The sequence below is a fragment of the Hyaena hyaena genome, unplaced genomic scaffold (genome assembly GCF_003009895.1).
Source record: "Hyaena hyaena isolate Hyena2069 unplaced genomic scaffold, ASM300989v1 scaffold_746, whole genome shotgun sequence".
In the NCBI taxonomy this organism is placed as follows: domain Eukaryota; kingdom Metazoa; phylum Chordata; class Mammalia; order Carnivora; family Hyaenidae; genus Hyaena; species Hyaena hyaena.
In genome coordinates, this window is record NW_024081371.1 from 781,896 (window position 1) to 794,604 (window position 12,709).

Genomic DNA, 12,709 nt, shown 5'->3' on the forward strand with positions numbered 1-12,709 from the left:
TAATAGTAAAAGTGAGGCAATAGTAAAAGTGAAGGCAATTTTAGGGCACAAAGAGTTCCTCTGAGCCAGACTTCAACTTAGATTGCATGTTATTATATGTTTTCTATAAATATTTTAAAAGTGTATGTATGTATTTTGAGAGAGAGAGATACAGAGAGCAAAAGTGGGGGAGAGGTGGAGACAGGGAGAGAGAAAATCCAAGCAGGTTCCCCACTGTCAGCCTGGAGTCTAATGTGGAGCTTAAACTCATGAACCTGTGAGATCATGAGCGGAGCCAAAACCCAAAAGGCAGACGCTTAACCAACTGAGCCACCCAGGTGCCCTACATGTTGTTGTGTTTTCTAGGAGGAAATCTGACCGCGTTCTGAGTTAACTACTTCAGACCGTTCTGGGAGTACAAACTTTGAGTAGCAGCCAGAATGCTTGGGACCAGAATCATGGGCCCTTCATTCCTTCAGCAGTAAGTTATTGACCACATAGCTCCGTCTAGTCCTAAGGCAGCTCAGAAGAGAACTATAAGGCAAGTCTTTGCTCCACGGAACCTCCACCTTCTCTTGAGGGAGAAAAGGAGACAGAAACCACCAGGTGCCAGTTACTGAGGAATAGGCCACGTGGATGACAGCAGATATGCAACAAATGCCATTTTCTCCCCCCTTTAAAAACACTTCCATTTGGGAAGAGGAGAGACTAGAATACATTTATGGTGATTATTTTCTGGTACAAAAGTGAGGATATAGACTCCCCGGTAATTTTATTTTCTGAATTCTAAATTATATACAAATCATTGGGTTACAATACCCATTTAACTATTACTCTCTTATAGAAAATAAATGACAAAATCTGGACTCTGTCAAAAAATGCAGCATTCACATGGCACCGGGAGAATAGCACTCATGATGTTTTCTGTCAAAGCATTCTTGGAAAAAGATGCAGCATTTTCAGCCTTCATTCTGATTGAAATAAACAGGACAGCACATTGCTCTGGTTCCTTTAACTTTGGAATGACAGGGCTTTCCCTTCTCAAAGAAACCTGGCCTGTTTTGATATGGACCACTGCCCACCGCCCTTCTCCAGCTGCTCTCTGACAGCTCCGAGCCCCTCACTCAGCCTCAGCTGGCACCTGCTGGTGCCCCCAAAGTGTGCGTGCTCCTGCACCCTCGGGACGCCCCTCGCTGGGAGGCACCGGGAGGGGATGTTCCTAGGAAGGTGCCATTGTAACCAAAAGGCAACCTGACTTACTAAAGCAGATTTGCAGCTGAAGGACATTTATATTGAATCCTAAGATGTTAGTGGTAGCAATGGTCCATTTTTGTGCATCCCACAGCTGTTATTCTGTCTCTCTGTTCTTTGTCTCTCCCCTCTTTCTTTCCTTTTTCTTTCCCTCTTTTCCTCTTTTTCCCATTCTCCCTCCCCCCCAACACACACACACACACACACACACACACACACACACACGTTTCTTTTTTACCTGCCTGATGAAAGCACAGATCCTCTTAGTGAAGTTACCCACCAGTGATTTTGCTAGGACATAATCTGAGAACCTCTGCAAAGTCTCCATCCTAAGTTAAGTGTTCTATGGTATGTTTCTCAAATGACACAACAGAATTGATATTAAGCTCCATTTAAATACACATCCTGTCTTGCCGGGAGTGATAGAAAAGCGTAAACCTGTACTATGAAATAATCCCCTTGTAGAGCACTGTCTGCATAACTGGTTGACACATTCAATAAATATTTATTGTACTGGACGCTATTCTAGGCATTTGGAAGATATCACTCAACAAAGGTCCCTGTGTGGAGTTTCCATTCTGATGGGGAGAGACAGAACTTCTACAACAGAGATAACATGTGTACACATTAACTTATATGCTAGAAGGTGATGAAATATTTTGAAAAATGTCCAACAGGCTTGGGGATCAGGGATGTGGGGTGGAGGGGGGTGCCAGTGGCAGGATTAAATGAGGTGAACTGGGTGAGTCACAGTGAGAAGCTGAGATTTGGACAAGACTTGTGGGAAGTGAGGAAATCAGCCAAGCAGCTGTGTGGGGTGAAGAACATTCCAGAAAGTGAGGGCCCAATGAAGAACATGCCTGGGGTGTTCAGGACAGAAAGGAAGCTACGTGGCTGGAGCAGAGAGTGTGGTGGCATGAAGTGGGATGGCTGCCAGGTGGCCGGACCAGATCATGTGGGGCCCTGCTGGACTTACTAAGGACTTAAGCCTTTTTAAAAAAATATATTTATTTTGAGAGAGAGAGAGACGCAGAGCGAGGGGGAGAGAGAGAATTCCAAGTATGCCTCATGCGGTCAGCACAGAGCCCAATGTGAGGCTCAATCCCACAAACCATGGAATCATGACCTGAGCCGAAATCAAGAATCAGGTGCTTCACTGACTGAGCCACCCAGGTGCCCCTCTAAGGACTTTCTTTTATATGCAGCAAAATGGTGAGTTACTGCAGAGTTTGGAGAGGAAAACAAAAAGTGGTCCAAGTGGAAGTGACTGGGCTTAGCGTTTTGGAAAGAAAACCCTGGCTGCTATGGGTTGAAACAGAATTGGAATGAAAGTGGACCTGGTAGTGGAAGCAGAACTAGAAGGTGGACCCCTGCTAAGAGACCACGGTGAGGCTGGGTTTTCAGACTCTTCCGGGGTGGGGGGTGGGGGTGGATAAGGTCAACCGAATTTCCCGGTGGATGGGAACTGGGGTATGTGAGACAGTGGAACCGAACACATTGAGGAGGTTTTTGTCACAAGGCAAGCCTGGTGGTCAAAAGGTTTAAGCCTAGGGGCGCCTGGGTGGCTCAGTCAGTTGAATGTCTGACTTGGGCTCAGGTCATGATCTCACAGTTTGTGAGTTCAAGCCCCGCATCGGGCCCTGTGCTCACAGCTCAGAGCCTGGAGCCTGCTTCAGATTCTGTGTCTCCCTCTCTCTCTCTGCCCCTCCCCCACTCACGTTCTGTTCTGTCTTTAAAAAAAGAGTAAGTGTTAAAATAAAAATTTTTTTAGAAAAAGGTTTAAACATAGGCCTCAGAGGTAAACAGCCCAAAAGAGGACAAGGTTTTAAAAACATAGGCAGTGGAGGAAGGTGACCAAGCAGATCCGTCTGCTCGCCTATCACTTCGCCCTTTGCAACCAATTCCATACCAAAGGTGTTCCCAGCTTGGGCCTATGCACTCACCTTGCCTCGTGTCTAGAACTCTCTTCTCCAAGGTCTTTGCATATGTGGTTTATCCGCAGGCCCTGCTCCCTACCATAGCTGCATTTCCCTGAATCTCGCTCTGCCAGTACTCTGTCTGGTCTTGATCACGCACATCTTCTTCACAAAACATTGCATTTGCTTTTCATTGCCTGTCTTCCCCACTGGAATGCAAGCTTCATGAACACACAGGCTCTTCCCACTTCGGCTCACTGCCATATCCCCAGTATGTAAGACAGCATCTGGCACAGGCAAACAAGTCTTGGTATTAAAGTAACTCAACAAGTCTGTATTAAACCCCTGCAGAGAAGACCACCAGTCACCGTGTAAAGTTTAGGGAATATTTCATGTAGCGTATTTGGGCAAAAAAGCAAAAGCATGAAATAACATAAGAAAGTAGGTAAAGAGAAATCACAAAGCACTCAATACAGGATTCGTTAGCAAATGAGAAGAAGTAAACTAAAGGAGATTTATGGAGTAGGAAGAATTTAAATATTTAGGATTACCGAACTTCAGACAGCCACTTCAAATGGTGGCTTTCTTTCCACTGGTAGAAATCTCTGTGGCATCTTACTGAGCTTTCTCCAAACACCTCCAGTAACATGAAGTGTGTTATCATATAAAGCAATACATTCCAACCTTGAGATATTCTAATAATTAGAAAGTTACTTTTCATATCATGCATAGAAGAATGAGGAGTGTAGTGCTGAACAGAGTAGAGTGAGTATTAGTCAAGGGAAGGTGCCGGTATTGACTCAGACCTAAGGGAACGTGGGGCTGTTGAATAAGCAGTGAATAGGTTTAGACATGGGGGGAACAGGATAGAAAATATTTCCTGTCTTTCAGGGTGCCACAGAAGAAGGATCTGAGAAGAGTAATATTAGCTTCATAGATAATGGAGTAGAGCAAGACCTAACATCATTTTTTACTTATTCAGGACAATTAAGCCTCCCAATTAAAAAAAATTCTATTTCTGCCCATGAATAAGGTAGTCTAAGTGAAACAGCCAGGCAAATCCAAAACTGCTGATTCCAACAAGATTTTTTTTAATAAGAAAAGCATCAAATTATAGTGAAAAATGTAATCACTTCTGGAGCAAATATGAGTTCTAAGTAGGAGGCTGACCTTTGCTTGCCTGAGGAAGAAAGAGAAGCACTTCTAGTCAGAACGGTAATAATTTTTAAAAAATACAGTTCTGAAGTAATTTCCTTAAGAATGTGCAGAAGCCTGTGGATGGTGGGATTAATTTGGAACTAATCCAAGCAGTGTCTTTAGAAGTTGGGTTTTCTTGAGGAGATTGCCTCCAGATTTGAAGTGACGTGGCCATTGGGCTCACTAGCTGAAGGGGGCTAACTCTGAGAGAGCCACTGAGAAGCTACCGTCTATATGCCCATGGCCACAACGGTCTTCCAAGTGATTTTCCTCCTATGTGCTCTTCCAAATGCTATAATTTGTCTTAAAATGGACCATTACTAGATTTTATTTTCTGCTCTGAAATTTTGGAGACACGATGGCACTTGATCTAATCAAAACCACTCAGAAGTTTGGCAAACCTTAGACCGCAGCAACTACCCACAGTAAACCTTTTATGTACAATAATCAGAGTAAATCGTGGGAGATTTCAAGGGTGGGTGTTCCCCTAGGGAGAGAAACACTGCTTTCAAAAGCAGGGGGAAATGAGAGGGTTTAACATTTTGCTCAGAATATTTTCAAACTAATAGAGAAAAAGTCCAGCTACTTTATATGATTGAAGGTCTTTCAGGCAAAATGAAGTGAAATCAAGCCCAGGATATTGTCCAAGGAAAACACCAAGTTATTTTAAGCAAAGATCCATCTAAAATATCCAAAATCAGGAAGAAAAAAGAACTTGGAATTTACCTATGTAAGAAGCTGGGTGTCACTTCATAATTAGAAGATCCAAGATGGCAATCACTGTGATGCCCCAGCAGTGGAACAAATTCTTTTGAATGTATTTAATCCCCATTGTTAGAGGCCAAGTTTACTACCCTCTGGGTCTTCTTCTCTTATCTGCCTAATGAGGGGTCAGGGATAGGCTGAACTAGGAAACCTCTACGGCACATTCCAATTTGAAAATTGGGACCATTCAGAAGATAGGAATTTGGTGGAGTTTTTGCCACTGTTGACTGGTTCTTATACTTGGTTTATCATGAGAGGTGCTGTGAACTTTTACATGTAATTTCAAAGAAAAGTAAGATACACAGAGATAAACTGTTTCTGCTTGGAAATAGGCCCAAGATTTACCTGAAGAACGTTTTGATAATGTCATTGGATTTTCACATTGGTATTATTGGCTTAACCTTGTATAGACGTTCTTGATTTCCCACAGTGGAAAGAGAAAATACCTTTTGGGGGCGACGTTGAAAGTAAATCACCATCTGCTTAACTGTTTTGATGTTAGCTTTGCATATACTTGATTGTGTGGCCTTTCCTCCTTCTCCCCAGTATGTCTCTCTCTCTTCCTCCGTGTGACTCTTTTCTCTCATCGCTGTTTACAACACTATCATTCTTGGCTTCTGGTCCTTGTCCACCCTGTGGCTACACTTGCATCTCTCTGGCCTGTCAAACTTCTGTTGATCCGTTAAGCTCAAGCTTCTCTTTCATAAGAACTGCAAAGAATACTGACCTCTTTCTATATTCATGTTTTACATGATTCAGCACTGAATATCATATTACCTTACCATTTCCTTTATTTTTCCTTCCCCCGCACAACTTGTTACATACTTTTGAAAAGCAGGAGCTTTCTGGAATACGTTGTATATCTGTGTAGAGTATGGCATAGTGCTTGGCTGTTTTTCAGGAGCCTCCATCTCTGAGTTGGGAAAGCCAAGATGACATTCTAAAATCTAAGTTTCAACAGCTATCAGATACCAGTATAAAATGTGAGTGGTCAATTAAGATTATAGCACATTCTAATGAAAGGCTCGTGTGTGTGTGTGTGTGTGTGTGTGTGTGTGTGTGTGTATAGATGTCACTTGATAATGAAAAACACCATGAGCCCTGCATAATGTCTAGTGTTAGGGAATCACGATGGTGTAACCTGAAAGTAATTAATTTTTTTTAATGCTTTATTTATTTCTGAGAGACAGAAAGAGAGAGAGAGAGAGAGAGAGCGAGCGTGTGCAGGGAAGAAATGGAGATACAGAATCTGAAGCAGGCCCAAGGCTCTGAGCTGTCAGCAGAGAGCCCGATAAGGGGTTTGAACCCACGAACTGTGAGACCATGACCTGAGCCGAAGTTGGACGCTTAACCGACTGAGCCACCCAGGCGCCCCGAAACTAATTTAATATTATATGTCACCTATATAATTAAAATTATAATTTCCTCAATTAAAAGGAAAAGGATAACAATGTTTGTCAGATACCTCCCTTAGGTCAACACTCAGCTGTAGTCCTCATTCCCTGCGTGTAATGGAAAACCAGCTTATTTTATAGTTGACGCCATTTTGGAAATCCCATTGACAAGGAAGAAAGGGGAAGCAGCAGCCTGGGGAAGGGGTCATAGCAACATGGCCAAATACATCGTAGCATAAAAGGGGCTCCTTTTCTTTCTTATAAGAAGATTATACCTATGTTTTTTCCAGAGTTCAGCTGGAACTGGGATGTAGAATGCGGTATATTTTAAAAGTATGGAGTTTCTTATACTTTATCCTATTATGTCTTATTTTTAAAATGTTCACATATTTCCTATCCCAGTATTTGCTATGTACTAGTAGTCAGGTTTGGCTAGCCTATGGAGCAGTAACAAGTAAACCTTGCAATCGCAAAAGCTTAACAAAACAAATGCTTATTTTTCTTTCATAGCACAGTGGAAGGATTGGGTAGTTTCTTCAGTGGCTTTTTATATAGTGACTTGAGGACCAGTAATGTTGCAGAAAAATGTTTGCCTATTCCATTCGCTAGGGAACTCTATAATTAGGTTATTGATGGATAAAAGAACTAACAGCTTGAATTCTCTTATTTATGCATGCACATCAGCTATTCTTCCTGTTGCCCCGCCCCCATTCCCTGAGGAGTTTTCTCATTGTGGTATCCATTCACTGTTAAGTAAAACTTGTAAAAGAGACCACCTGGAACAGCAAGGCCTTCTGAAACACAGAACAATGTGGGCAGGTAATCCTAAAACGCAATCTATATTCTGAGAAATGTAATGAGTCTTGCAATAACTGGCCTTCTCTTCATCCCAAACCTAGCATCGTGCCCAGGGATGCAGTAAGTATGTGTCGAGTGAATAAACTCCCAACTCTGCTGAGCTTTGCTTTATATCTTAGGAAGCTAATTTTTGAAAAAGATTTTACCTCTCTAAAAATGTTTGCATCTTTTCCTCTCCCAGCCTGTATTTGCAGTGAATGCTTGGAAACAGAGATGAGGACTTCATCTGTTGTAACCTGACACTAAAATTTGGAATTTGGGAGTATTTTCCAAATTCATAAATCTACCCTCTTTAGTTTGAAGTGACATAATGAGAAGTTCATAGTATAGATGGATGCCTAGTGAAGCCATGAAATATGTAAGCTGAAAAAACTTTAAAAAGAGAAGTAGATTGAAGTGACTGAAGATAGTTACTGAATTAAAATCTATTCAGTGGCATTTTCAAATGTCACCTGAGTCACTCTGTATAGAGTCATTTCAGCTGTGTTAAGTGTCACGGCTTTGGGGATAGTGCAGTACAGGGACAAAAAGATAAGGTATAAATTATGAACAAAGGATAAAAGAATTATACTTGCTCATGGTTTAAACAGAACGTTTCTGAGCAACTTCTCACCTGGATGGCCCTTTTCAAGGGGCTGTTTTTCTAGAGTAGAGAGTGAGGCTTACAAAACTGTGTAAATCAGGCAATTTTACACTCATATTTTGATGATCTGCAAATCACTTATTCATTTGCTAGAGTAAACCAAATTCATGAAATCAATATGTTTGTTATTCATTTATGCTTTACGTATTTATTTATTTATTTATTTGCCATTTGGAAGAGTCCCTAAAGCAACATTTAACATTTCATTGATCTAAAAAATGAGAGCATATTTCTAGGAAATGTCTTCAGTTTCCCCTACCTTGTGTTTCTGGCTTGTGTGAAGGATGCTTAAAGCTAAGTCTTGTCCATTGGTGCGAAATCAGTGAGTCTTTGTATTAACGTCAGTGATAGGGACTTTCTGCAAATATTTGTGAAAACAGACATGCTGTAAACTAGTCTGGGATGAGCTTAATTGTTACATTTACAAATTAAAGACTAAAGTTTCTTATGTATTTTGGGAAAATAAAATACTGTCTTACTGCTTTGAAGGTCACGAAAATGGAATTGAGTTCATATAACCAATTTCCTTGTAAAAATTACAGTTTCCACGATGAATTTCAGATCAAGGTATTAATTAGCCTCAATATCCATTCTAACTTCAGATTGTTAGGGGCTACAAATATTTACCATTTAAATGCACTACCATCTTGGTCTTGCTTCTTGCTGTTTTATGTTTCTGAAGCAGAAGAACATGCACTGAGGTTTAATACTAACTATGGAAATATGCTGGAGGAATTCTATTGTCATGTACATTTTACTATACCTGAAGTAGGTTTGTTCTTGGTTCATGAATCAACGGCAACTATGTTGCTATATGATGCACTTGAATATTTTTGCTTTAATGAAGAAGAGTTGCTGTCAGATTGTTACTCAGAATGAAACTCCTCTTTCCTTCCTGTAAGCCCTTTCCTGAGGTCAAGGTATAAACTTGCAAGTTCCCATGGAACGGACTCTAAGCATGATGCCGATTCTTACCATTCAGTACACACCTGAGCTTGTGAAGAAATGAAAACAAAACGAGTTTTAAAGTCAGCACATGGCCCCACCACTACCACCCCTTACCTATAGATTTGGGGAAAACTTGGATCTGTGCCACGTTCTGCCAAACTGAAAGTCACAATGTAGCCTCAATGCCCCTTAGCCTTCTTGTAACAGTTCTCTGCATTATAATCCTAATATCTGTAGATTGATGAGAAGAATAAATTTTGCTCTTAAGACTAGAAGTATTTATTGGGAAAACGAAGGGAGCTGGGTGTTGGAAATGTTTTTTTTATTTTCTATTTTTATTATGACCTTGTAATTTATTTTGGTTATAATCAACATTACAAAAAAATCTTACATGGGGCACAGCTCACCGAAAGCTCAAGAGGCAAAGTAAGTAGAAAAGGGAGTAAGTATCTTCAAGATGTCTAACATTCTGAGGGTTACATAGTGTACAAAAGCCTGCAGTCACACCTCCTTTAACTTCACCTAATTGCCCTTAACGTGTACAGTTGTTCAAACCGCTCGTGGTTTCGATGGCTTGTGTTACTGTTTTTCTGGGGAGAAATATATTTTTTTAAAGACTAGGTAGTCACTGCCTGATGTGAATAAATCGAACCAGAAATACCCTGACAGTGCACCAAACAAGACCTGTGTGTATAATGTGAGTTCTTTCTTTTTAATTTTAGAATCAACCTTGTCCTATGTTAGGCAGCTGGAGGCAAGAGTAAGACAGCTGGAGGAAGAAAATCGCATGCTGCCCCAGGTGGGTGACTTCCAGAAGCTCATAGCTAGTCAGTGTCATTTGAGTTGTAGCATTTTATCTGGAATTTAAAGTCTCAGTTACATTTTCTCCTTTAAATGATAGAAATCATTTCATAAATAGTCATTCATCAATGTACGGTGTGATTGCTTTCCATAATGACCATCATATTATCCGGATTCTTAAGTGTGATATTGAAGGATGCAGATGTCTAAAAAAAGAATGCCAAGTAATTTTGAAAGGAAGAACACAAGAGAAAGAGAAAATGAAGGGAAATAGAAAACGCTTGGATTGTACTACTATACATCTGGCACGCAGTTGGTGAATATAGGGAAGGGACTCTTGTTTAAATCAAAAATTTGCTAATGTATGAGCTAAGGAAAGCTTCAGGTAGTTCGAAGATTTCACATTTTAATTAAATTAGTACTTGCTAAAATTCTTTCTGATATGATTAAACTCTTTCAATACAACAAAGCCATGACAGTAATTGACAGTTTTACTTTGGGGCTTTCTTTCTTTTCCCTGGTGAATATAAAGTCGCGCATTTTCTGGGACTTAATGCCTTGCCATGTATTTTACTTATGAAATTATATGTATGGGCTGAAGTATCTTGGTGAGAATGATGTCGGTTGAGGTGGTGGTTCTTGGGAAATGGTGAGGAGTTGAACAAATCTCCTGAATCTAGGTTGGTGTTCTTTACAGACATGTAGGCGGTAATGCATTCTAATATTTTAGAAGAGGAGTTTTCTAAGTTTTTAATCACTCGTGTTCTTTCCACATTCTGGTGATTATTTCTATTTCATAAGTATCTAAGGGAAAATGAAGTCCTAGAAAAACTAAGTAAACAGTAGTTTAAATAAAAGACAGACTGGTTATAATTCAGGAGAAGGTATACAAGCATTAACACTTTGCAAAAATAACTTAGGTCTTTTAAATCTTATTTTGTTTTCAAACTCCTCTTGCTCATTAGTGATGATTTGGTCTGTCGGGTACTGCATGTAAGAATGCCTTTCTCTTTCTTCCATTGGCCAACCATCTGGCTAAAAATCATGAGATTAAATGAAATGAATCTACTTCTCTCCCATCTCAAACTATCCATATGTCAATACTCGTGTTGACAGAAGGGACTATTTGCATCATAAAATAAGATACTGCTGGTAGTTTTCTCTTTGCTCTTCCCTACTTTCCATTTTGAAAATTTCCTTTGCCATTTGTCCTTTTATATTGGATTCACAGTATGACTGTATCAGGGCCCTTGACTGAAAACATTGAACTTCTTTCTGTTCCAAGAAACCTAAAAATATAATCAGTTTATTGTGAGTATTCTATATGGTTATACCATCCCTGTTGCAACGGGGACTGTAAATGAAAAGCGGGGGGAGGGGGGTGAGATTTGTGTCTTAGTTTCCCTCTGAGTGGGAATTGAGGCTCATAACAAACACTGAAATGCTAGCATGTGTGCTATCTTATTTAAGAAGAGGCACAACAAATATGAAAATGATTGCAGGATTGATTTTTAAAAATCTGTAAAAGTGTGAGAGGTCTTGAAGAGAAATCAAAAGAGTCTTCAACTGTACTTAATATATCAAGTATATGCATAATTAGATACATAGCACTTGCGTAGTTAAGAAGTAGAAGAGATTTAAGCAACTTTTCGTCTTAAAACATGTTCTTCAATGCATTGCATTTTCTATGAAGGAAGGTTTTTTTCTTTTTTCCTCCACAAGAAATGGCTAGGAAAAATCATGTCTTAGTGAATCCTAAGCTGTTATTGATGTGGGATGCACCATTATCATATATACTACTTAGAAAGAAAAAAGATGTTGTCAATTATACCTTGTCAGATTCTTGCTGATTTCAGAGATGTTAAAATGGAAAGACAATGATTTATAATTAAACAGATCTGTACGTGTCCGATGTACTTTAATGAAAAGAAAAGCCATTGTTTGCTATATGCTATTGGACATACTATGCACAGAATACAGTTCAAAAACAAGATTTCTGTTAAATGTGTGTATCCGAGAGGAGCCTTCATTTATAGCTAAGATAGATATGATGGGACCACCAGTTCCAAATACTTAATGAACAGACAATAGAAGAGATCTGAGGATGGAAAACAATGGAAGAATCTCAGAGCAGTGAGAATCATGTACTCGTGGCAGGCTGAGATTTGGACCGGATAACACAAAGGCATATGCAACTTATTCTTGGATGTTATTGGTACTATTACAAATAATTACGTGATATCCCTGCAGAAATTGTTTTTGACTGCATGATGTTCACTGCTTTGCAAGGTCAATTCAATGTGACAAGCTGACATCCCTGCATAAATTAGTCTCAGCACTTGATTTGAGTCTGAACACTTGATTTTTCCATTGTAAGAACTTGCTCACTGTGCCTTTATTAGAAAGTATTCTTTTTTACTCCCAAGCTTGTAAAAAATATATCCTCTTAACTTTAGATACACAGGAATAAGAGTATAGTTGGCAATTGGGATTCCAAGTATATCGGATACCTTTTGTGCCTGATACTATTCTTTGCTGATAGTTCAATGTTTAGCCTAATTATGTACAGCATTTTCCTGGAGGAAGAAATCTCCTTAATGCTTATTTTATTCTTTATATAAAATTGTATGTAATTAGCTGAGAGTCACAACTTCACCCAACCAGTGTATATTTAAAAGTCAACAAGATGAGTATAATAAGTGCTTACAGATTTCTCTCTGGTTAGATGCAAAGCCTTCATTTTCCTAATTTATAAATGACACAGTTCCTCCTAGCTTCTTATAGGCCTAAGTATAAATAAAGCTTGGGCCCAGTTGTATATCCATGCAAAGTTACCAAGTCCCAGACTGAAGGGTTTTTTAATGCAAGAGCAGAGAGAAAAATGTAGTGAAAACGGAGTCAGTTCTGTCCAGTGGCAAAGAGGAGCCCACAGAAGGTGTGGGTGGGATAGCAGCACA

At 39.7% G+C, this 12,709-nt stretch overlaps 1 protein-coding gene across 5 annotated transcripts in view; it reads left to right on the forward strand.

Annotated features, from left to right (window-relative positions):
* The window catches only part of CCDC85A (coiled-coil domain containing 85A), a 206,811-nt gene that overhangs the window by 158,010 nt on the left and 36,092 nt on the right, over window positions 1–12,709 (forward strand). For all 5 annotated transcript variants that reach the window (XM_039218152.1, XM_039218153.1, XM_039218154.1 and 2 more), the window contains exon 3: window positions 9,674–9,750. In XM_039218152.1, the coding sequence (XP_039074083.1) occupies window positions 9,674–9,750 (77 nt within the window). The remainder of the gene's footprint in view (window positions 1–9,673; window positions 9,751–12,709) is intronic.